Below are 25,794 nucleotides of genomic sequence, written 5' to 3'. Positions count from 1 at the left end.
GCAAAAATAGGGGGACTATGTTTCTAGGAGAGTAATGGCTCCTCGAACCTAGCCGTTAGGAGGTCCCGATTGCCTCGAATCAACTATCCTCTTCCTTATTCTTCCATTTTATTCTGTTTATTTGTGTTACAGCCAATTAGGCACGTAACAAGTGGCATCAGAGCCGTCAATCTTGCGCCATGACTACTCCCTGGGAGGTTCTGGATTCTCTTCATGATAATTTTCGAATGATCGAGGAACTCATATTGAAAAAGATGGAAAGGCATAGACGGTTTGCGGAAGGCATAGACGAAATCAGCACAATGATTGAGGAATTGCATAGAGATGAAGAAAAGAAGAATCTTGAAAATATTGATGGTCAGGTCGAGAAAAGTGCACGAATTGATGGCGACAAGGCTGGGTTAGTTGAAGAAGTTACCGAAGAGCATAGTTATTTTGTTCAACTATCCGATCATTTTGTCATTTAGATGCGACCCCATGAAAAATCGTATTTCTTTCCAACATGGATCGTATCAGATTTTGAAGGTGGAGGCCGAATGATCGCGATTGCTATTTTTGAAGGATATCAAAGGCTAATATCAACTATGGCCAATAGGATTTGGGACCCCAGGGGATTGAAGTATTTTCTTTAGTGAGGAATTCAACATCGATGACAAGGTTGTTTCAAGGGGGAAGTAATGGATGCGTGCACAAATAAATCCCTAATTTTTATGCTTTTTAAGTTGATTTACTTTAGTTGTGGTTGCTTTTAGGATTGTGATTGTAGTTTCTTGATTTCTCTCTCATTAGTACTTATCTTTTCACTATTGCTATTTTCCACTTATCTCTAAAACGTGTAAACGTGTGGGTGAAGATGATGTATTTAAATGGCATGTTTATCATTAATAGAGAAAAAGAGAATTTACAGCAAAATAGAAACTATGTTTCTAGGAGAGTAATGGCTCCTCTCGAACCGAGCCGTTAGGAGGTCCTTGTTGCCTCGAATCAACCATCATCTTCTCTATTCTTCCTTTTTGTCTTGTTTATTTGTGTTAAGGCCGATTAGGCACGTAACATAGAAAAAGTTGGATTTCAATGATGGTTTGATTTTTTTCATCCTTGTGGATCAATCTTCATGGTCTGTTTTGCAAGTGCAGGTGGTGTTAGTTGATGATGTGGACCCACGAGTGCCATCTACAGTGGCAGTGGCTACAGAACTGCTGCTCTCCAATTCGTCAACCTGGTTCCTTTCGTTCCTTGCAAAATCACAAGGACTACGAGTGGACTTTGGATGGTGTTTTAATGGTAGCATGGTTTTAATTCTTCGTGGAGCTTGTTTTAGCCTGTCTTCATTGGCTGGGCTTTGGATGGTGTTTTAATGAAAGCATGGTTTTTTATTCATCTTTTCTGGGTGTTCTTTTGAGGTAAGTTTATATGTTTGCCATGGAAAATGACGAATAGAAGAGCCGATTAGAAACAATAGTTGAAAGAGGAAATTTTGTGCAAGGAATACTGAGAAATCGCAATAGAAAGGATGTCAAGAAGTGTGCTTGGTGTCGGACATATTAAGTGGCTGGAAATTTCTGAGTTCTTGCAGAACAATCACACACAAGCCCCCCCCCCAAAAAAAAAAAAAAACAATATAATGGGCCGTTTGGATACGCGGATTTTAGAATCCTAGATTTCCTCAAAATTCTGGATAGAAGATGAGAGAAGAAAGGAGACCATCTGTCATTTTCTGATTTCACACCCTTCTTTTTGTCAAGCCAAAGAGCAGGAGATCGTCCCATTTCAGGGTTTTAGAAATCTCAAGATGTGGGAGAGATTTCCAAAACCTGGATTTCATGCTTAAAATTCAAGAAACAATGCCCTGACAACCATCTTTTACAATGTTTTCAGACTAAAACATGGATTCTAAACTCCGTGTATGAGGGGCCATTTGGATACGTGGACTTTAGAATATGGGATTTCTTCAAAATTGTAGAAGACAGACAAGAGAAGAAGCGGACCAGCCGTTGTTTTCTGATTTCTCGCCCTTCTTTTCGTCTGCAACAACGTAGTAGACCATCCCATGTTTCCAGGTTTTAGAAATCTCATGCGAGAGAGATTTCTAAAACCTGGATTTCTTGCTTAAAATTCAAGAACCGTTGCTAGGATAGCATACAGTAGCTTGATCATGAACCCTCTTTTTCGTTGTTTTCAAACTAAAGCCTGGATTCTAAAATCTGCATATCCAAACGGTCCCTTAGAATCTGGTCCTATGGTAGTTCCTGATCAAAGAGCAACCAAGGATGTGGATCGAAGAAAAGCTGACCTTAAGAACCCATGCTTTCTCTAACCGAGAATGGTGCCTCAAGGACCCGAAGTACACTTTCTTCAATAGGTTGTGCCCCAAAAATTATTTCCATAGGTTGATCCTAACCCTCCGATCTATAGAGAGTTAGGATCAACCCTCTAACATTCAGATCGGAGGGTTAGGATCCACCTATGGAAATAATTTTTGAGGCACAACCTATTTAGGCTGTGGCCCATCTAATGGACGGTTTGGATCATCCTATGGTGCGGTCCATACCGTACTTTTAATAAAGTGAGAGTGCTCTCATAAAAATACAGTAGTGCTGATAACATTTCCTAGTTGTATAGCTACCACATCAGGGACTCGGGGAGAGCAGATTGAAGTAGATGGGCTGCTGGGTTGAGCCTGGGTCCCACGCATTATAGATAGATTTTTAAACGAGACAGCGCTACTGTATTGGGAAAAAGTCAGAATGAAAATCGCGCGCCAGGTACGAGTTTAGGTTTTTAATTTTTTTATTTGGTATTCTCTTCGCCTCAAAACGGATTTCAATCATGAGAGCTCGCCTCGTGATTTTCCCAATCAAAGGAAGGAAGTGGTGCTTTAGCAAATCTGCTGATCCTAGTACAGTTGTTGGATCCGAATCTGCCCTCCCCTCTCCAACATTGAAACATCTGTGGAAAAAGTTGGACTTGAGTACAAAATCCATAGCTCAAAATGCGGAGCTGGTTGCTGATTTTGTCTCCAATAAGGTCCCATCTTCCCTCTTCTTGTTATCTAATTGAAATTATTCATTTTTTAAAGTTTTTTCTCTATTTTCAGATGAATCGGGCTTGGATCAATCTGGAGAAGGCTCCTGTTGGAACCGTGAAGAATAAAATTTATGGGTAATTTGGGGTTTTTTTTCTTCTTCTAATACTTAGCTGAAAAAGGGGTGTAATTTGCTGAATTTTATTTGGATCTGTTCGTGTTCCTTGCAGACTAGGGTTGCGTCTATTGACGCGCGTAACTCCTTCCGAGGTATTCTTGAAATCTATTTCTAAGGAGATCACTAAGGTGGAAATATCTTATCCGACCAGGTTCATTTTCTAACACGTTATTAACTGGGAAACTTTTTATTTCCAGTTTTTTCTCATTGTTGTTTTTCAAGGATGAATTGTAAGATGGCCATGCTTCTTTTGATAATTCCTCATAAAATATCCACTCATTAATGAGAATCTGATGAAGGGATAATATAAGAAATAGAGAATATGCTTATAATGGAAGAATTATTTAGAAGACAGATGACTGGTCTCTTAATTAGCAAATAAGAAGCCTTATAATGATAAATATGTTCTTATGGTCTGAGTTTGGACGTAGTTGCCAGAATGGGAAACCAATGCGATAAGCGAGGAGGGAAGTAATGAGTCTAAGGAATTGAAAATTTGGAAGTAGGAAGCACTAAAGAAGCAATAGGAGAAGTAAAGAGAACATGTGGGAAGCATCACTCGAAGTGAATATAAAGCATGTAATAAGCTTCATTGGAAGTGAATGAGAAGCATAAAAGCGATAGGCTATAATTCTAGATCCAAACCCTTTTGTCTTCACCCGATAACTTGATGTAGCATCCTTCGAGAATCTCCATAAACCTGCCAACTATTTCAAGTTCTCTATAAAAAAAATTTCTTCTGAAAATCGGCATCCATACCACCTTGTTCTCTCTACGATCTAAGTAATCACTTACTAATCCTTCCTTGTTTAGAGTCAAGAGATAAAGCTCAGGGAACAACTCCTTCAAGGGAAGGGGGACCACCACTTATCCAACCGGAATCTGATCCTGTTTCCTGAGTAGACTCTAAATCTAGCTCCTTCTGAAAATTTGTGCTTAAACATCAAAATATCACGCCGCACTGTTCTTCTAGGTTTGTTAAATCTGTCCTTTGACTCCAAATGGCCCAGCACTGACCCATACTTGCTTTCAATCACTTTCGTCCACAATTGTGACTCATCATCCCCAAAACGCCACAACCACTTTCCCAACAACGCTTGGTTGACATCCTTTATTCTTCTAATGTCAAGGCCTAAGAAGCACGGGTACTCTCCGGAGGCCCACGCACCCGTGTCGGGTGCGTATCGGGTGCGGGTGCTCTCGGGTACTCTTTGGGTGCGTATCGGGTACGCACCCAAACATCAAACAAATGAAAATCCAGTTTGGGGGTTTGGGTACGTATCGGGGCGCCTGGGTGCGCACCCGGTTCGAATTAAATCCAAAATTACATATTTACAATAGAGGGGTAGAGGGGCTGTCCCAATTAACAAGGGGAGGGGGGGGTGTTGAATATATCAAAATATCTATAATATATATATAGGGAAATGATATCAACACTCCAATGTTTTGATATCATGCTCTACTAGCTTGTCTTTTAGTATTTAAAAGGCTGTCAACAGGTTATTACAGTTCCCAAAAAGCTCTCACAAGCCCATTAAATACTAAAAGACAAGCAAGGAGAGCTTGGATATCAAAACAATGAAGTGCTGAAATAATTTCCCTATATATATATATATATATATATATATATATATATATATATAGGGAAATGATAAATGCGCCCCTTCTCATCACTTGGGATACCCAGCTGCATTTTACGTGGCAATCAGGTCACTTCATTCCTTCAAATGTGAAGTACATCAGCCCCTTTGCAGTCATAGATACACTTTACCTGGGTGTCCCAAGTGATGAGAAATCATTTCCCTATATGTTCCGTAATTAAAAACCTAACAACTTAGAAGTAATATTAGATTTTGGTGAAGTAATATTAGATTTTGGTGATGTTATTGTTATTTGATTGTTCTCCAATTAAATTGTTTGAATTCTTTAACAAAAATATTTACTTTTTTAATTTTTATAAATATATAAAAATATATTCACCGTACCCCCCACGTACCCGTATCCTTCTTTTTTTTTTAAATCACGTATCCATGTACCTGTATCGTGTCGTACCCATATCCGTGCTTCATTGGTCAAGACCTTCCGCTTTGATGGGTTTACAGACCTCAACCCAACTGACCAAAGGAATGCCCCGTTTATCCTCTGACCTCCCCCCCCCCCCCCCCCCCCCCCCGCCCCCCCACAACACACACATAAAAATCTCTTCAGAATCTTTTCTATCCTTTTAATAATACCCATAGGACACTTGAAAATGGATAACAGCTATATTGGAATGTTTGCCAGGACCGTCTTTAGGAGTGTAATTCTTCCCCCTCTAGAAACTAGATTCCGTTTCCACGTATCCGGTGTCCTTTCAATTCTTTCTACAATTGGATCCCAACACAATTTCTTTGGCCTCCCCTTCCCCGAAGGCAAACCAGGATACACTGGAGGGAAAAAAATCTACCTTACATCTCAGCAGCCCTGTATGGAGGATGGGTAAACAATAGATCATATATTCATACACTATAAAATAGCAAGAGGAGCATGGAGCAGAATATTGACTAGGTTTGGATATCTTGGGTATTCCAAGCCAAGCTCTTAGATCTATTAGAAAGTTGGACTAATGTACCATGGAGAAAAAAAGGGAGGATACTCTGGAATGTGGCCCTTCTAGCCACTATTTGGGTGTCATGGAAAGAAGGGAATGCACGTGTCTTCATAGGATACTCAAAGAGGCCTCTTTTTCTTTACAATGAAGTGGCAGCTATCATAATGTCCCGGGTGAAGATCCTTCCTTGTTTCAGATCTGTAGTGGCCTATGATTTGTATGGAAGGAAATTTGTCGAGATGCAGTAATACTACCAAAGGTTGTACAAGATTGGGTGCCTCCTGCTGCCGGTTTCTTGAAATTGAACTTTGATGGCTCTAGTATGGGGAATCCGGGTCCGACTGGAATAAGGGGGGTCTTAAGGGATGAGCATGGAACAATAAGATGGGCATTTGTAGGTCCCATAGGGTTCATGATGCAAATGTAGAGGAGGTCCGTGCAGTCCATTAAGGAATAAAGTTTCTTGAAAATGAAGACTGAATAAGGTGGTGGTTGAGGGGGACTCTCTCAATGTGATTAGATGGCTCTCAGGATCACACCCCTTCCCTCGGAGGTTCGCTACCTACTTTGACGAAATCCAAGTTAGGGTTGGCGCCTCGGATATCTCTTTCCTACATGTCAAGCGATCGGCCAACGGCGTGGCTGATAGATTAGCTAGAGAGGGCATCTCTAGAGGAAGGAAGTGTGGAACTTTTCGATTTTCTTCCTCCGTGTCTATTTCTTTTGCCGAGCCCCATAGAGGGCTTATTGTATTTTCTTTTATTATCTTCTTTGTATTGACCTTGGTCATTTTGCTTTAAATGAAACAGTCTACCATTAAAAAAAAGCGATAGGTTATATTAGGTAAAGGATTGCTGAAGGTTAGTGTTATAAGTAGCTAAACTCTGTTTCAAAACTCGGACTGGGACGAGAACTCAGCCAAGGTAAAATGCAGTCAACTTAGGTGAGTAGATGATTCATCCATAGAACTTTTCAAAAAAAAAAGAAGATGATTGATCCATGGAGTTTTTGAAGAGTGAGCTAAAGAGAATTTTACGGCTGACTTGAATTGGTAGTTTTAGGGGTTTATAGGTTAGTGGGTTTGATGTATTATTCATTTAAATACAATGCTAGGTTTTTGAAAAAGTAAAATCATGTAAATTCTATTTGCAACGCGATGATTTATTAAGTTCTAAATTTACATTTTTGGCAACACTTTTAGGATAAACTAATCACCTAGATTGGAAGCATGCTGGAAACGTGCTTCCGCTAAATTTGGGAAGCAAGAAGAATTCAATTTTCAAGGGGAGCTTCTGTGGATGCAAGCTTCCGACCCAACAAAGGAGCTTCCGGTAACTACCATCTAAACTGTAAGTAAGCATTGTCATTGATCCTTTCGATCACTTCGAGGGGCCCGATTTTTCTTAGACTCGGCTTCTCATGCTCTCCTGGAGGGTGCCGATCCTATGTCAAGACCGCCCATAAATAGCCACCAGGCTCGTGGATGACCATGCGCTTGTGTTGGTTGGCATGTGCTTTATACTTATGGGTCGTCTCCTCTAGCTTTTCCCCGACCCATTCTTGCAACTCCTGTAGGCTGGTTACCATGCCTCCGGCCTTATGATTTGGTCGACCTACCTGTGGTAGAGGCGCAAGATCCACTGCGCACCGTGGGTTGTAGCCGTAAAGCACCTCAAAAGGGCTCAATCCTCAAAAGGGTTCAATCCTGTGGACCGGTTCCTTGACTTGTGGAATGCAAATTCCGCTTGCGCTAGCACTTGATCCCACTGCTTGGGTGTGGATCCCGTTAGGCTTCTTAGCAGGTTTCCCAAACTCCTATTCACCACTTCCGTTTGCCCCGATTTGTGGATGATATGCACTGCTAAAGTTGAGCTTTGCCCCCATCAATCTCCACAAACTCCTCCAAAAGTGACCCACAAACTTAGGATTCTTGTCGGAAGTAATGGTCACCGCTACTCCATGTAGCTTCACAATTTCTCTGAAGAATAACCGGCAATATTGGAAGCGTCCATCGTCTTTCTGCATGCAATGAAACAGGCCATTTGGTGAACCTGTCTACGACGACATAGATTGAGTCACACGCCCTTTGGGTTCGTGACAATCCCAATACGAGATCCATGGTAACGTCCGTCCAGGGCCCCTCAGGAACAGGCAATGGAGTGTAGAGGCCCGCATTAGTAGACACCCCTTTCGCCACCTGGCAAATGTGGCATCTGTCGACGAACTTCCAATTATCTTTCTTCATCTTCGGCCGGTAATAAGTCCCTGCATTCAATGCGAATGTCTTGTCATGCCCAAAGTGACCTTCATTATGCAGCTCGTGGACTATCTTTAGCTTCCAACTACAATCAGGAACACAAATCTTATTCCCATTGAAGAGAAAGTAGTCACGTAATACAAAATCGGACTGTTGGCCTGTTTGTAGCTCTTCCAAAATTCCACCAAAGAATGGATCTATGATTAGCATGTCTTTGAAGGAATCAAAACCCACTACCTCGCCATATAGTGTGACCAATAGAGATGCCTTCTTGCTAAGGGTGTCAGCAACTCGGTTTTGCACCCCTGATTTGTGTTGTAACACAAATGTGAACTCTTGAAGATAGCTAGCCCACTTAGCATGCCGATCACTTAACTTCTGCTGATTGTGGAGATGTTTAAGGGCTTCATGATCTGAAAATAAGATGAATTCCCTGTGCACCAAGTAGTCTCTCCAATGCCTCAAAGTCTGTACTATAGCGTAGAACTCAATGTCATACGTATAATAGTTGAGTTTCACACCATTGATCTTCTCTCTAAAGTATGCCATGGGTCGTCCTCCCTGGCTCAACACTGCTCCAATGCCGAGCTTGGATGCATCACATTCCACCTCAAAGGGCCTCTTAAGTCGGGTTAGGCTAGTACAGGGGCAGTAGAGAGTCTAGCCTTAATCTCCATAAAGCTCTTTCCGCCTCATGGGTGAAGGTGAAGTGGTTCTTAGCCTTCTCATGCAGTCAGTGAATGGGGCCATAATTGCACTGAAGTTATGGATGAACCGTCTGTAGAAGGATGCAAGCCCATGGAAGCTACGAGCCTCGTGCAAGGTCCTTGGAATCGGCCAGTCAATCACGGCTTGCACCTTAGACTGGTCAAGATAAACACCATCACCTGAAATAACATAGCCCAAGAATAGCACCTGGTCGGCCATGAGTCTGCAATTCTTCATAGTCGCAAATAACTTTTCCCTGTGAAGAGTAGACAGCACATCTTGCAAATGAAGTAAGTGAGCGTCAGCGCCAGCACTGCATATAAGTATATCATCAAAATAAACAACGACACATTTCCCAATTGAAGGACGGAGAACTTGGTTAATGACTCTCATAAACGTGCTAGGAGCATTTGAAAGTCCAAACGGCATCACAAGCCACTCGTACAAGCCATCACGCATTTTGAATGCCGTCTTCCACTCGTCCGTTGGTCGGATGCAGATTTGATGGTAGCCCGACTTTAAGTCAAGCTTGGAGAAGACTCACGCACATGCTAACTGGTCCAGCATGTCATCCAACCGCTGCTTAGGAAAGCGGTATTTTTACCGTGATCTTGTTGACAAGGTTTTAAATTTCGATTTCGGTGTCAGTTACGGCCACCACGGTAACCGAAATGTTTCGGTTTCGGTCCGAAATTTCGGCCGAAATCATGTAAAAATATGATTATGATTTCGTTTATTTTTTTAATTTCGACCAAAATGTCTAAAGTTTCGGTGTCAATTTCGGTTGAAATTTTAGCTATTTTGATGGAAATTTCATAAATTTCGGTGGCAATTATAATATTTCGGTGTACATTTTTAAAATTTCGGTGGAAATTTTGTTAAAAAGTCCAAAAATCGGCGACATTTCGGCGAAGATTTCGGAATTTCAGTGAAATTTCGGTAAAATTTCGGCGAAATCTTGTAAAGAAACGACTTCATGTGAATTTCGTTTCGGTTTGTGCCGAAACCGAAATATTTCGGCTGAAACGAAACGTTTTGGCCGAAATTTAAAACCATGCTTGTTGATGGCCCTACTATCGACGTACATCCTCCAGCTTCCATCCTTCTTAGGAGTTAGTAAAGCAGGGACAACGCATGGGCTCATGCCGTCTCTGATAAAACCCCTCTCTAGTAGCTCGTCCACTTGTCGTTGTAGCTCCTCATACTCAGCAGGGCTCATCCTGTAATGTGCTCGCTTTGGTAGGCTAGCGCCAAGTATCAAATCGATGCAAAGCTGGATGTCTCTCATGGGTGGTAACTCGCATGGCAGGTCATCTGGGAAGACATTGGAAAACTCCTCAATCAAGGGTCTCACCAGCTCTGGGATATCTCTGCTCTCCTCTCCCATCTTGTTCACCAATGCATATACAATGCCAGACTCGCACTAGTGAAAGCGGATGACATGAGAATATTGATACCCTCCTTGGGTTTTGGTTTGGGCTCAATGCTCCTAGATGGCGAGAGTATGGTCTTCACCCCATTGAAGATGAAGGAAGAGGTATTCTTCTCCCCATCGTGCACTATTGCATGATCATACTGCCATGGCCTTCCCAACAATAGGTGACAAGCCTCCATGTGTACAACATCGCACCATGCTCAGTCCTTGTATCTATTGCCTATGGAGAATTGCCTTAGGCATCGTTGTGTGACAGCCACCTCGTTCCCTTTATTTAGCCACGCCAACTTGTACGGGCTGGGGTGTTTCTGAGTCTTCAAAATAAGTTTGGTAACGGTATACCACATTCTCACATGAGCCACTATGAATCACCATCTGACAAACCTTTCCTTCAATTATGCAAGTGATGTGGAAGATGTTGTTGTGGAGTCAGTCATCACCAGACTTATCTCTCGACGTCAAAAACAACTTTCTGGTAACAAGTGCCTCCCCAACATCGCCGTGTAATACATCCTCAATGTCATCACCATAAGAATCAAACACTGGTGGCACCGAGTAATCAACAAAGTCGCCAATATCATCATCATATTCGGCTTCCTCAATGAGCAATTGTTTCCCATCTCAACCACCTTTTTTGTATTCATTTGCCCGATGCCCTGTCTTACCACATTGGAAACAATGAGGCCTTGTCTCTCCTCTCTAGGTGGGATTTGCGGCTCGGAATGGTGGGGCCATCTGGGTTGGTTGTGGTGGAGTCGGTTTGTACCCCGGAACGCCCACTTGTGGAGTTCGGTAGAAGGTCGAGTGGTGGTGGTTGGAACGATCCCTCCATACCGCCTGCTATGTCCTGCCTATTTCTCCAGGATGGCTGCCCTCTGGTGTGCTCCAGAAACATTCCAACAATCGAACAGGTCTAGCGAATCCTACAAATCCTGCCTCAAACCTCCAATATATCTAGAAACCAATTGCTCGTCCGATTCTGCCAAATTGTTACGGGCAACTAGTTGATGGAATTTCTCCGTATACTCATCCACTGAATCGTCTCTTCTTTCGTTACGGTCTATTCACTGATCCGAAACTTAGCACTTGTTTTCTTATTGATTCAAGGGGCGGCGGGGTTCTTGAATGAAGTCTATCCGAACCGAATTAGTACTTCTCAGATCAGGCTAGGCCTCTCCAACGGGCAGTTACTCGAGATTCGCGATTATTCCCAATCAGTCCCTTGTTTCAATTTCTGCAACTGTTTAAATAGTCGACGAGTATAATTATAAGGAAGAAGCTCCGACATCTTCTTCTTCAATTTCTCCCAGGCAACGATCTTCTCCTTGCCCTGCCTACGCTTGGTCACTTTCACTTGCTGCCACCATACAACAGCTCTCCCACGAAGTTGAGTAGTGATTAAAGGAGCCACCCGATCCTCTGGAACCTCCTTGAACTCAAGTATCTCTTCTACGGTGAAAACCGAGTCCATGAAATCTTCGGGTGTTAACCCTCCATGGAACTTTGGGATCTCAATCTTGAGACCTAATTCCCAACGCCTGAAATCACCTACGGTAACTTCAACCCTTGCTGGTCACCGTGGTGGATATCCCTGACGCTGGCTCACGGCGTCTACGTTAGATCCGTCATCTCCTGCTTGAGAAGAAGCTGTGAAGCACTGGTGCGGGTGCGACACGACACGGGGGTACGTGATTTTTCAAAAAACTTGGGTGCGGGTGCGTTGAATATAATAATATTTTTTATTAAAAAAAATTTTAAAAATAGGAAAGCAATCAAATAACAATAACATCACCATTCACCAAAATGGAAAATTCTAATATTACTCTTCATTTCATACGTGATTAAGTTCATCATTAAAGCACCAAAATAACATAAAGCATCAATGCATCTCAATCCTAGAAGTCAGTCGCTTCATCTCCAATATCGACAACATCGTCCTCTACGTCGTCGGTAAAAACAATGGACTCCAACTCCGGCTCATCCAAAGAAAGACTAGCAACTTCAAGTACCCCTACATCCTCGAAGGAATCAAATGTATCTCCACCTATGTCCCACATCTTTGTCTCTCCTTGCTTATATTGTGGAGTTTGTCTTGAGAGAAGCCGAAGATTGCTATGAACGAAAATCAAATCTTCAGCTCGTTGTGGAGTCATCTTGTTCCTCTTGAGAGAATGCACAAAAGAGTAAGTGCTCCAATTTCTCTCGGCACAAGATGACGATGAAGGTTGCATAAGAATCTTCAAAGCTATGCTTTAAAGCATAGGGGCACATGTATCATGGATGGCCCACCACTCATGAGGCTTGATAGTGAACCGTTCATTGATGGAATCAACATCATTGAATAATCCGGACTTCATGGAGAATTGCGCGAACTCCACATTAGCTCTTGTGCGGTCCGAGGAATTGGTGAAGTACCTCTTGAAGCACTTCATCCTCTCGGTATAAATTTCTGCATCCTTATGTGGAGGCACCCAACTTGAATCTTCACTAAGCCATTGCTCACTATAATACCTTTAAGAAAGAAAAAACTAATTTAGCTTCAAATTTCAAGTCAAAAGTTAGAACTTAGAAATAAACATAAATAACTAATAATCCAAATAAATTTAAAGTCACATAACCTTGGATTCAATGAATGACCCAAACAATGAAGTGGAGTGTTGCTCTTGTTCCAACAAGCAACAAGAATCTCGTGCACCACGTCAAAAAATTTGGACTCCTCTTCTTTCCTCTTTCCTTCCTTCCTATATATTGCCGCCCTTACTTTCTCTATCATGGTATCCCACAAATCATAAACCAAGTGAAGGCAAGGCGTATCTGTGTCACACTCTCTAAGCATGTCATAGATGGGGGATGTAAATCCGAGTATGTAGTCGATAGAATCCCACCATACGTCATCTAACACCTTCTCTTTTACAAACCTCGATTTTCCCATGTCATCCTCCCTATAACAAGTCCATTTGTCGCTAATAACCATTGCTTGAAGACCTTGCTTTAAGAGTTTCAATCTCTTAAGCATAACAATAACACTCGCAAATCGAGTCTCTGCCACGGCAAGCAACTTCAAAGTGTTGAACTCGTTGAATATGGCTAGTCTCATGGAATGATTCATTATGAAATTCTTAATGATGCTAGCATCTCCCGAAACATCCGTTATTCAACTGCATTCATCATATGTAACTTGATTTGCTTCCACATTCTTCGCCGCACATATGTTCTTCAAAGCAAGGTTGAGGGTGTGCACCACACAAGGGGTCCAAAAGATGGAAGGAAATTGTGCCTCAATAAGTTGCTTGGCCGCCTTGCAATTTGCGGCGTTGTCGGTAATTACTTGGACAACATTTTCATGCCCAACTTCCATAATTACCTCCTTCAACAAGTTGACAATTAAATGTTTGTCCTTTGTCTCCCCCGAACAATCTACCGCCTTGAGAAACATAGGCCTACCCTCGGTTACCGCCATAAAGTTAATGAGAGGCCGCCTTTGTGAGTCACTCCATCCATCACTAACAATGCTCACCCCTTTATCCTTCCATGTCTTTCTAAGGGGTTGCAACAACCTATCAACATTTGCCCTCTCTTTTTGTAGTAGAGTCGTTCTTAGCAAGTTGTACCCCGGAGGCAAATAACCGAAAATTGGATTGTTGGCCGAATAAGAGTATGAACTCGCATAGTGTGGGTTCCTTGCTAGGTGAAATGGCAAGCCACCAGAGTAAAACATCCGAGCAATCTCGCCATGTAGGTGATCGCGGGCTGCCATGTTAAATGCCTTTTCAATAGCACTCACACTTCCACTTGGACCACTAGTCTTCCTCCTCTTTAGATCAAAACTTGGAGGGACAAACATACTACTTGGACAACTCAATGATCCACTACTTGATGATGGCGGCAATGGCACTCTCTTGGGAGCATTTTACTTCATAGCCTCCTTGCATTCTTCCTCCAACCTTTGCATTCCGAGTAGGTCATTTGCTTTCACCTTAGGACACGCTCCGATTCCTTGTCCTGATACCTTCAACAAGTGCGCTCTAACCCTTGTGTAGGAGCTATTCTAACTCTTATGACAAAAATTACATTCCCATCTCACATACCCTCCACCCTTAGGATCTTTATCAAATCTAGTGGCATACCTCCATAAGAGCTTCGAGAGGTCTTCATCAGTAGAAGTAGAAGGTGGTGCATTTGTGGCTTGGGCGGCGCTACTAGCCCCGGATGAAGACATTCTATTAAAAGAACAAACACAAATTTAGTAAGCAAATAAGATTATTGGACTCCCAATCAGTTCACAAGACTCATAATCTTATATCTTGATGGTCTAAAGTCTAAACCCTAAGCCCCTAATTGTGAGCCCAAATCAAGTCCAATCGATTGCCACAATCTTAAATTAACATGGCCCTAAAGGGTAAAGGCTAAAGCCCTAACGACCTAACCCTCTAATTGAGCCCAAAACGGATTTTGGGAGTCAAAATTAAATATAATTTTTTAACTCCTAAAATCAGTTTTGGGCTCCCAATCGATTGTCACAATCTTAAATTAACATGGCCCTAAAGGGTAAAGGCTAAAGCCCTAACGACCTAACCCCTCTAATTGAGCCCAAAACGGATTTTGGGGGTCAAAATTAAACATAATTTTTGACTCCTAAAATCAGTTTTGGGCTCCTAATCGATTATCACAATCTTAAATTAACATGGCCTTAAAGGGTAAAGGCTAAAGCCCTAACGACCTAACCCCTTTAATTGAGCCCAAAACGGATTTTGGGGGTCAAAATTAAAGATAATTTTTTACTCTTAAAATCAGTTTTGGGCTCCCAATCGATTGTCACAATCTTAAATTAACATGGCCCTAAAGGGTAAAGGGCTAAAGGCTAAAGCCCTAATGACCTAACCCCTCTAATTGAGCCCTAAAGGGCTCCCAATTGAATGTCACAATCTCAAATTAACATGGCCTGAAAGCTCACAATTGGAAATTTGGGATTTAGGGCTTTAGGCCCCAAAGCCCTAAATCCCAAATTCCCAATTGTGACCTCCAAACTGAAAATCAGTTTAGGGCTTCAAAATCACAATCCATTTTAAGATTATGCCAACCGATTGTGAGCTCCAAATTGATTTTTATGTTACTCACAATCGGTTAGGGCTTTAGGCTATTTTTAGGGCAAATCACAAATAAAATAATACAAATCACAAATAAAAATAAAGGAGAGAGAGAAAGAGAGTAGAGATAAAAAAAAAAAAAGAGCAGAGAGAGATACAAAGAGAAAGAGAGAAGTAGAGAGAGAGAGTACCTTTAAGTAGGGTTAGGTTAGGGCTCCGACGGTGGTGGAGGCGGCGGTAGTAGTTGCAGGGAGAGAGAGGAGAAACCGAGACGGAGAGGAGAAAATGAGAGAAGCCCGAGAGAGAGAGAGAGAGAGAGAGAGAGAGAGAGAGAGAGAGAGAGACGAGACAGAGAGGGTGAGGGAGAGAGTTGCGTGAGTGAGGGGGTTTGGGTTTTAAAACCCTTTTATATAATTTAAACCCCCCCCCCCCAAAATTGCTATTGGCAGCCTCTCTTTTTTAAACACTTAAAAACGTGTCGGGTGTGTCGGGGTGCGCACCCCAACCGCACCTGACACGCACCCGGGACGCACCCGAGCGCACCCGTGTCGGATGCGCACCCGATACGGGTACGCGGGCCATTTTGAAGCACCCGTGCTTCATATCTTCGCACCGATCTCAACTGCTCTGTGAGTTCCTCCACTTGCCTCCTCAGCGCTAAGATCTCTTCTTGGGATTCTTCCATCGCATCATGGGCTGCCGCTCGAGCCATCTGCCTCCTTGGTGCCATTGATGAAAGTTTCGATCGTGGAATGCAAGCCCTGATACCAGATAATGTGATCCAATAGGTGGAAAAGCGAAAATAAATCACAAGAATAGGAAATCGTAGTCCTACGATAGCAAAATAGAGATAAGCGAAAACTCCAAGAGTGGATATCTTCTCTCTTGTAACGACCCGGATTTTTGGACACAATTTTTTTTTATCCGGATCGCTACCCAGAAAAAACAAGCTAAAACTCATTAGATGTAACAACTACTACTATCTTCTACCCTTTGAACCTATAAACTACAAACATCAAAATTAAATAGTTCTTCCGACATCAAACATAAAAAGAGAGACATATCAAGACGGGATATTCCGTCAAGGCCACATAACTAAACCAACCACTCTATATACTCCTCTTTACGCTTCCCCAGTTTCATTAACATTTATCTAGATGTTGTTGATTGCATCAATACATGTAGGGTGGATTTTTGGTGTTAGTTCATAGAACTATACAGGGTCATTCGGTATTCTAAAGAAGTACTAAAACTCTCCCTATCTCAATCCCTTTCGTTATCTCTCTTCCCCCCCCGGCAATTTTTGTGCGCAAATCTGGGCGAGAGAGACCACTTAATGCAGTTTATTTATTTATTTATCTTTTGTTGTTTCCTAATCTAATTCTAATAGGTTAGTAAGCTTCCTAGTTTACTAGGTCTTTTAAATCTTTTTCTTAATACTTTAGTAACCATAAAAGGAAACACAATTTAAGTGTATAAAAATATATATTTTTATTTTCAAATATACTTTATGTGGGCCCACTTAATATTTATAGTAAAAACGGACTTACTATTTATAGTAAGCGCGGACTTACTATATTTAGTAAGTTTGATAAGGACAAACGGAAAAATACTTTAATGCTTCCCTTTAATTTGATAACGACACCCCCTACAAGCCCAAAAAGATTTCAACCCAACTTTTGATAATGACACCCATTAAAATAAATATATAAATAAATTAAATTCCCAACTTGGGGCCGGGTATTACATCTCTTAATTCATCAATTGATAATCAAAACAGAAGTCCCTTGCATGTCTCTTCCACTGCCTTTAAATAAGATTAGGAGGGTTCAAAAAAAGGAACCTCATACAAGCAAAAAGAAAAACATTTGTAATTGATGCTTCCACATTAAAGGCAACCTAAATAAAAGTAAATTCAATACTGTTAAAGTATGAAAGATAAATAACGCCTTGCTTTTGGAGAGTTGGTAAGGTAACATGGTATCAGAGCCAAAGGTCTCGAGTTCAAACCTCCCGGATAGCAAAAATCCACATGCGATGGTCAGCCCAAAGTGGGACCACATGTGCCATGTGTTTGCCAAGTGGGCCACACGTGCGGGGGAGTGTTAAATTATGAAAGATAAATAACGCCTTTCTCCAAAATCTTAAGCTTTTGGAGAAGTTGGTAAGGTAACAAATACTAAACGGCCCTAATTAGCCATGCCTGGAATGGCATGTTCCTTATTTGGCCATGTTCAAAATAGAAATAAATCTATCCTAATTGGCATGCAGGAAAGTAGAAATAAATCTGTCCTAATTGATATGCAGGAGAATGGAAATAAATTTGTCCTAATTGATATGCATGGAAATGGAAAGTCTCAAGGTTGTTTGACTTTGCTCCTAAGCTTGCTCCTTAGCGCTTTGGGGTGGGCCCACATCCTCTCCATGCCATCGTGAGTTGGAATTGGCAAGGTGCTTTACCCATATCAAGCGATTGAGAAGAGTCAGACTAACCTCAACTTGACTTCCAATTGATCAAACTATATGACAAATTGACCTGTGACTTTAACATATGATTTAAAAACTATAATACTAGATCTAGCTGTGACTTATTTATTTGCTATATGTGATGTAGTTATCATATATCTATTTCTTCAATTAAAAAACACATCTACTTGTAAGTGCTTCCTAAAATACTTTAATAATTGCTTTGAATCATGAGTTGAACTTTAGTTGACTAAAGACTGTGATGAGCCAAACCATAAACTGAAATTTCCTCAAAATTTCATAAAGACTCGGCTTGACTTAGTATGAGATAACTTCGTCATGGTTCAAGGTAAATATTGCATACTTTATCAATTTGATAAACTCAATTTTCCTCAAAATTGGATACAAACTCGGCTTGACTTAGTATGAATTAACTTGGTCATGGTTCAAGGCAAATATTGCATATTTGATCAATTTGATTATTTTAGCCTCAGTTATTGGCATGACTTGCTTAATGGAGCAATTCCTATCCGACTATGATGACTATCTAAGTTAGCATGTTCCTCCCAAGGCAAAATCACGACCCAGTTTGAGTTTAACGGAGCAAGATCTTATTTCAAGTATGGGATTCTCAACCTTGATTAGAATGATACAACAACATCGGGAGTGTTCAACCCAATTATCATCTTGGTGCAGAACTTGGCTGCGTTGAATGGATTCTTTGCCCTCTTATGTTGGATCCGTGTTGACACGCTTAGACACTCGTTTCAGACATGGATTCACATGGGATACAACCGGATTCTTGTCGTAGCCGTGTTCCACACGATTCTTCTTTTTTTTTTTGGGTGAATCCGACACATCGTTGTCTCTTTTTAAATGTGAATCCTTTATATTTTCCCTTTATACTCGTTTTTTTTTTTTATAAAAGCACAACTTGTTAGTCTCTTAATAAAAACCCTAATGCGTCGACCCTCCACCCTCATACATCGACCCCCTTTTCCCTTTCTTATTGGACTTGTGTACCCTCCACACTCATATTTTTTATGATTATATATATTTATATAAATATTTAAATTTTAAATTTTAATTTCTTATTTTAGATGGTTTGGACATATCCAACTTAGGCCTTTGGATGCTCTGGTGAGAAGAGGCCCTCGTGCCAAATTGATGGAGTAAAAAGAGGTAGGGGCAGACCGAAAACAACTTGAGTAGAAACAGTTAGGAAAAACTTGATAGCTAGGAACATAACAGAGAACATGACCTTGGATAGGATAGAATGGAAGAAAATGATCCACGTAGAAGAACCCAACTAGAACCAGGATTAGAGCCGGGTAGATTCCTTTTACCTTCTTTATGAATTTTTTCTAAAGGATTCATTTAGCCGACCCCAACTAGTTTGGGACAAAGGCTTTGTTGAGTTGAGTTGAGAATTTCTTATTTTATTTAATAAAATTTACAAAATCCATGAATCCTACTTTTTTGGGTCTGTCAAATCCATGTCAGATCCCGACACGTGAATCCAAATCCACGCAACATAAATTCAAAAACTGCTTTTGGTGAACAAGTGCATCATGTGTAAGCGCAAGGAGTCCGATGATCACCTATTCTCTTGCTATTGTGGTGTGGTGCCATGTCCTCAATTGGTTTGGTTTCTTGGGTGTTTCCCCAATCATTTCTACTGGTTTTGGAGTGGTGGAGCTGCAAGCATCTTGCCCTCAAGGGGAGAATTCTTTGGAGTTTATGCCTGTTCACAGTGACGGGATTTTGGGTTGGAAAGGAACCGAAGGACCTTTGATGAAAAATTGAGAACCATTATTGGAATTGTGAGGGAGGTGAGTAGGACGATTATAATGTTGCTAGTTGTTGCATGGAGTTTGCATATCGCTCGATTGGTGAGATTAATTGCAACTGGACCTCTATCATTTTGGACAGAATTCCCAAAGGTATGTGTCACCCCAAGTGGAACTCTCTCCTGGGGACTCTTTAAGCTGAACTTTGATGGGACGTCATGGGAAATCTTGGGCTGGCAAGTGTGGGGGAGTTTTCAGGGATCACTTGGGTGAGGTGTTACTTGCTTTCTCGGGGCCTAATGGTTTTTGTGGTTGTAAGGAGTTTCGGGCTCTTCTCACAGGACTTAGGCTTTACTTTGCTCATTTTTGTGGTAAGCATGTGGCCATGGAAGGGGACTCACCTAGCATGATTGGGTGGTCTATCTGCTTGTCTTTAGGCCCGTGTTATCAACATTATTAATGGTTTTTGGGATCCAGTTCTTAGTTGTTTCTAAATATATTATTGGAGTTGATAATGAGACTTGAGCTATTTTCTGTAAAACATCAATAAATTTAGCATTGACTTCTGAAATGGAGCGCTGATAAATTTATTGATGTTTTAAATAGAATTGATAATATCGCCACTATTGTTGAACGAATTTATTTGCCTAAAAAAAACTTTCCAAAATAGAACTTGAAAAAATTATTTGTATGTGATTCTCATTTTGTCCAATGTTTTTTTTTTTTCGAAAATTAATGTTAGTTATTATTATTTCTTGGAATCACTCGACGTCTTTGCAAGAATTAAGGATCTGTTGAAGGGACTAGAATGGAAGTATAGCCATATTCATATTAATCATGGGGAAAGGAATCATATAAGAGATTACCTAGCTAAAATGAAAAGAGTGAAAATCAGCCACAATTCTAGATCTAACCCAAGCTCAAATTCCTGCTGCTTCAAGTCAAGTGACTCATTAAGGCGATGGAAAATTGAAAAACTTCTTGGCTATTTGTGGATATTGTTACTCATATGCTAGACCCTGAGGAACGAGGTAACCACTTTGTGTTCAGTTACGATGTAGGCATATCTTGAGAAATCCCTTATCATTGTATACTATCTATAAGCATTTGATCCTACTATTTCAGAACTCCTCGCGTCAATTGTCAACTAGCCCCATATAAAGGAATAAAGGCCCTCTTTAACCTCCATTCTGATCGACTGGATATCTCTCATAAGAAATCGAAGGAAGATTCGACGATTTATTCCAGGAAATCCCCAACGAAAAATACACACAACTCCTCCTTTTCTATCTAATCGATCATAACCACTACCCACATTCCACGAAATTGTGCACCGCAAAGAGTCGACTCTCTTTTACCTTGGCCGAGTTCTTCTCTTGGTCCGCAATTTTCCTACCAAGTCAATCAAAACTCTGTGCCAACCAAGTAATTGGCTGCATCAGCTGAATAGTCGACGATATCACACCTAGTTGACTATGTTTTGCTGTGGCAGTGTTTTAGCCCGAGTCTAAATTTTGGAACACTACTTGACCCTGACATAATTTTGATTTGAAGTGTTCTTTAAGTCGTTGAATGAGTCCAACGAAGCGGAAGTGACATCGATTATGTATGGTATTCGATTTATCAATAGGAGAGATTTAGACTGCTTGATAATTGATGGAGACTCCCTCAACGTAATTGGATGGTTGGACCGCAGGAATCCCGAGCCTTGAAGATTTGAGGACATATTCGAAGAGATCCATGAGCGTTTGGAGGGACATCCAATACCAATATTGACGTTAATCGTTTGGTTTGTAAGGGAGTCGTTTTTACCCGAATTGATCTTTTTGACCATTTACCGCCTGAAGTCCGCATTTATGTAGATATTGCATGCTAGACTATTTGGTCGTTGGGGTCCCCTCTCCTTACTTAGTAAATCTCTTAGCCACTCAAAAAAAAGTCGTTGAACGATGCTTTTATTTACCTCTTTTTTGGGGAGAGAGGGGGCTTGATGGTGATACAAATGAAGAGTGAGTTCATGGGTGGTACATTCTACAGTATATTGATAGCAAACTAGCTCCTTTTGAGTGCTTGTTTTCTTTTCAATTTGGGTTCCACTGTGCTGGTTCTGTCACCAACTCGCCATTGGAGGTCATTAGCTGTTTGTTGAGTACTTGAGTTATTATTCTAGTTCTGAATACAAACCATATGGTTGGTTTCTTTTTTCATTAACACTTAGAATCCATAATTTATATCGGGATTGGAAGCTATTATTTGCTTCAAGGTTTTATAATCTCAAAGCTTGACTCATTCTTGGTGACTGCCCGAGCCTCAGTCTGCTTGTGACCTAGTCTTGCACTCGAATGAATTGTTTTTTTTTTTTTTTTTCTCTCTAGTTCTTACTTGTAGGTCGAGATTGACTTATAAGAATTTGATTTATTAGATCGGGTCTTTGGGAACTCGATCTTAATTATTTGTGTTCGTGGTTAAATCAAGAAAACTTTGCAGTCTTTCCAAGTAGTGAATCACCTTTTTTCCGGGTTATAGAAAAATTGACTTGCACTGGCCGCCCTTTTTATAGAAAAATATACTTATTCCCTCAACCCGACCGTGGTCTCAACTAAGTTGGATTGACTCAACAAGTCCTGGAGTCCTTATATTGCATGTGTAAAATATTATGTCTTGATGGATGATTATCTTTAAAAATTGCAGCTTAAATCCACGTCTTGTTCGCCGAAGGCTACGACATATTGCCTTGAGGTAATTACATTTTTGTATTGTATTGAAACTACCTTCAAAATTTGTTGTTATTATTTCCCGTTGTTACTATCTGACAGTAGAATGCTACACAATATCATTTAATAATTTCTATAATTTTTCAACCCGATCTTTGTGTTAATATTTAAAAATAGACCTTCAATAATGGATAATGGAAATTGAGATACATATATTGATATGGATATTGCTTGGCATTTTCTAGAAAGTTTGGAGATTGATAAAAATACATGCATCCTTTTCTTTTCTTTTTTTGAATCGTAGAATTTTCATTAACAAAGGAGAGGACCGAGATTGTCGAACTTCGAATTTACAAGAGGAAGAACACAAGAATAAGAGAAAGAAAAGGAAAAAGAACAATTATGGAGGGAGGAAATCAAATAATTCCTCAATCACCCGCCCCCCTCCTCGTCGAGCAAGGCCATCTGCCACATTGTTTGCCGACCTTCGGATTTAATTTTTTAAATAAAAAATACATGCATCTTGTCCCGAAATTTAATTTTTTAACAACCTTTACAGGGCACTTTGGAGATAGGTGGGAATATTAGTAAAATTATCCAAGATATAACTAAGGGCCATTCAATTGCATCCTTTTCTTGTGTTTGTTATCCTGTTACTGCATGAATACTTCAGGCTAATAGATGTATTATAGCAACATAGATTATAAATTGTAGCTTATCACTGAAAACTGTACTCATAATTTTCATGCTTTAAGCACTGAAATGAGGTCTGATCACTGATTTTTTTACAAGATTGATTTCCCATACAACACAAGCAGCACAGCCGAGTTGAACATCTGCTCCATTTTTTCCTGAAAAAGAAAAAATTATGAACAATTAATATTTATAGAAACAGTACACTCTGATTGACATTACATCTTATTTATATGCCAGGATGGGGAATGCCATATTATTGGTATGATCATTTCATATTTGTAAGAACTACAGGATGGTACCTCAGAGGTCAAAGAAGTGAATGCCCTTGTTAGGCTTATGATTTTCCCATTTTACTATTATCAAAGTATAAATAGCATATATGAGGTCTTTTATTGACCTTGTATTTATTGATCTGAATCAGCTTATCCAGCTTTGTGATTCTATTTACACTAGAAATTACTGTGATATATTGCTCTTGTAACCATCTTTTATTAACATCTAATCACTAACCCTGCTTTTTTCCTCCTTTTGTGATAGTGCTCGTCTGGATCATTCCGTGTCAAGTGATTCTGCGACCATATTGGGCCTGGTTCTCAGCCCTCCCATATAGCCAAAGTGTGGAGCATACCGGCACCTCCTAGGGTCTCTGCGTTTAGGTGGTCAACCCTTCTCAACAAGATCGTCACGGTAGACCATCTTAGAAACCGTGAGATGTGTTGGGAAAAAACCTTTTCCCACTTTGATCGAACCTGTGAGGAAACGATTGAACACAAACAATGAAAATATACTAACCACAAAAAATATCAACAAACAACCACAATCAACACAAGAGAATTTTTACGTGGAAAACTCCTTCAACGTAAAGAATAAAAACCACGAGACCTTTCTCGGAGTCCACCGAAATCTCCACTATAATACTTTAGGTACAAAACTTAATTCTTAACATCATCAATGGGATAAACATCCCTCATTCAAACAACAATGGAATCCACAAATATGAGTGAAGATAGAGCAACAATATCAACTCCAAACAAGAAGAAAAAAGGTGAAGAAAATGGTGAAGATCTCACCCAAAATCTGCTGTCCGTAAACGACCCAGAAACCTGATTTAGAGAACTCCAAATCACAATCCAACCGTTCAAAATGTAGATCAAGATGTCACGAACCTGCTGTCCAAAAATCAGCTCAATCGGACCACGGATCGACCTCCGATCGTCGGTTTGATCACTGCTGCGCAGAAACCCTATTTCCTGCGAATTTCTCCTATTTTTCCTTCTATTTTTGCGTCGTTTTTTTGTTGCCAAAGATTAGGGCTACACTTAGAGATATGCTTTAGGTTATAGAAAGACCATATTGTCCCTCTAGTTAAAATAAATTCCAAATAAGCCCTTATTGGACTGGACTTAAACCCAACAAATCTCCCCCTCCAGCCCAATGAGGGAGATTCCAACACTGACTCCTCAAGTGGAATCCATGCTGGCCAGGTGCTGGCAAAAATCAAACTTCTCTCTCAGAAGTGCCTTTGTCATCATATCTGAACCATTGGCTTCGGTATGTACTTTCTGTAGTTCCAACCCTTTGGACTCTAAGATGTCTCGTATCCAATGATACCTTACATCAATATGTTTCGACCTCGCATGAAAAGTGAAATTTTTCGCGAGGTGGATAGCACTTTGACTATCACAAAGTAGCACATACCTTTCTTGAGTGAGACAAAGTTCATGTGTAAGCCCTTTCATCCAAAGCAACTCCTTGCAAGCTTCAGTTGTTGCGATGAATTCTATCTCTATTGTAGACAAGGCAATACATTTCTGCAATCTTGACTGCCAAGCCACAGCTCCCTCTACAAAATTGACCAAATAGCCTGAAGTAGATTTCCTGGTGTCAACATCCCCTGCCATGTCCGAATCAGTTTACCCAACAACAATCGGCTGCTCACTTCCAAATGAAAGTTTCAAACTAGAAGTGCCTCGGAGATATCGTAGGATCCACTTCACTGCATTCCAATGCTCTCTTCCTGGATTTGAAGTAAACCGGCTAACTACTCCAACCGCATGAGCTATGTCTGGCCTTGTGCAAACCATTACATACATCAAACTACCCACGACGGATGCATAAGGAACTATTTCCATGTCTTTCACCTCTTTCTCACTCGATGGAAATTGTTTCCTACTAAGCTTGAAGTGTGTAGCAAGAGGCGTGCTCACCACTTTAGCTTTATCCATTTTGAACCTTTGAAGCACTTTCTCTATGTACTTCTCTTGAGACAACCATAACCTCTTGGCCTTTCTGTCACGACTGATCCTCATATCAAGAATTTGCTTAGCCGGCCCCAAGTCTTTCATTGAAAACGACTTACTCAAATCTCACTTCAACTTTTCAATCCTTGAAGCATTCTGGCTAACTATAAGCATGTCATCCACATAGAGCAGTAAAATGATGAAGTCATTTTCTGAGAACTTCTTCACAAAGACACAATGATCGTGAGTTGTCTTCTTATAGGCTTGCTCCCCCATAAAAGACTCAAACTTTTTGTACCATTGTCTCGGCGCTTGCTTCAACCCATATAAGCTCTTCTTTAGCTTGCAAATATAGTTCTCTTTACCTTTCACTTTGAAACCCTCTGGCTGCTCCATATATATCTTCCTCCAAATCACCATGAAGGAAAGTGGTCTTCACATCCATTTGCTCAACCTCAAGATCAAGACTAGCTTCCAAACCCAAGACAACCCTGATTGAAGACATTTTCACAACGGGCGAGAAGATCTCATCGTAGTCAATTCCCTTTTTCTGACTGAAACCCTTAACGACCAACCTAGCTTTGTATCAAGGATGTGAAGAATTCCCA

General features: G+C 40.7%; 1 protein-coding gene across 2 annotated transcripts in view; it reads left to right on the top strand.

The window, feature by feature from the left end:
• The first annotated feature begins 2,698 nt into the window (after positions 1 to 2,698).
• LOC143878014 (K+-H+ exchange-like protein) overlaps positions 2,699 to 25,794 on the top strand; it is a 42,002-nt gene continuing 18,906 nt past the window's right edge. Inside the window, exons 1-4 of one of the 2 annotated variants that reach the window (XM_077380406.1) lie at positions 2,699 to 3,027; positions 3,098 to 3,162; positions 3,256 to 3,354; positions 22,228 to 22,275. In XM_077380406.1, the coding sequence (XP_077236521.1) occupies positions 2,830 to 3,027; positions 3,098 to 3,162; positions 3,256 to 3,354; positions 22,228 to 22,275 (410 nt within the window). In that variant the 5' untranslated portion in view covers positions 2,699 to 2,829. The remainder of the gene's footprint in view (positions 3,028 to 3,097; positions 3,163 to 3,255; positions 3,355 to 22,227; positions 22,276 to 25,794) is intronic. The other variant, XM_077380405.1, reaches the window with a different exon arrangement.

Source organism: Tasmannia lanceolata, unplaced genomic scaffold (assembly GCF_043159265.1).
Source record: "Tasmannia lanceolata isolate RefF3 unplaced genomic scaffold, GAP_Taslan_0.1 ptg000005l, whole genome shotgun sequence".
Taxonomy (NCBI): domain Eukaryota; kingdom Viridiplantae; phylum Streptophyta; class Magnoliopsida; order Canellales; family Winteraceae; genus Tasmannia; species Tasmannia lanceolata.
This window is presented reverse-complemented; position numbering and strand designations above follow the sequence as displayed.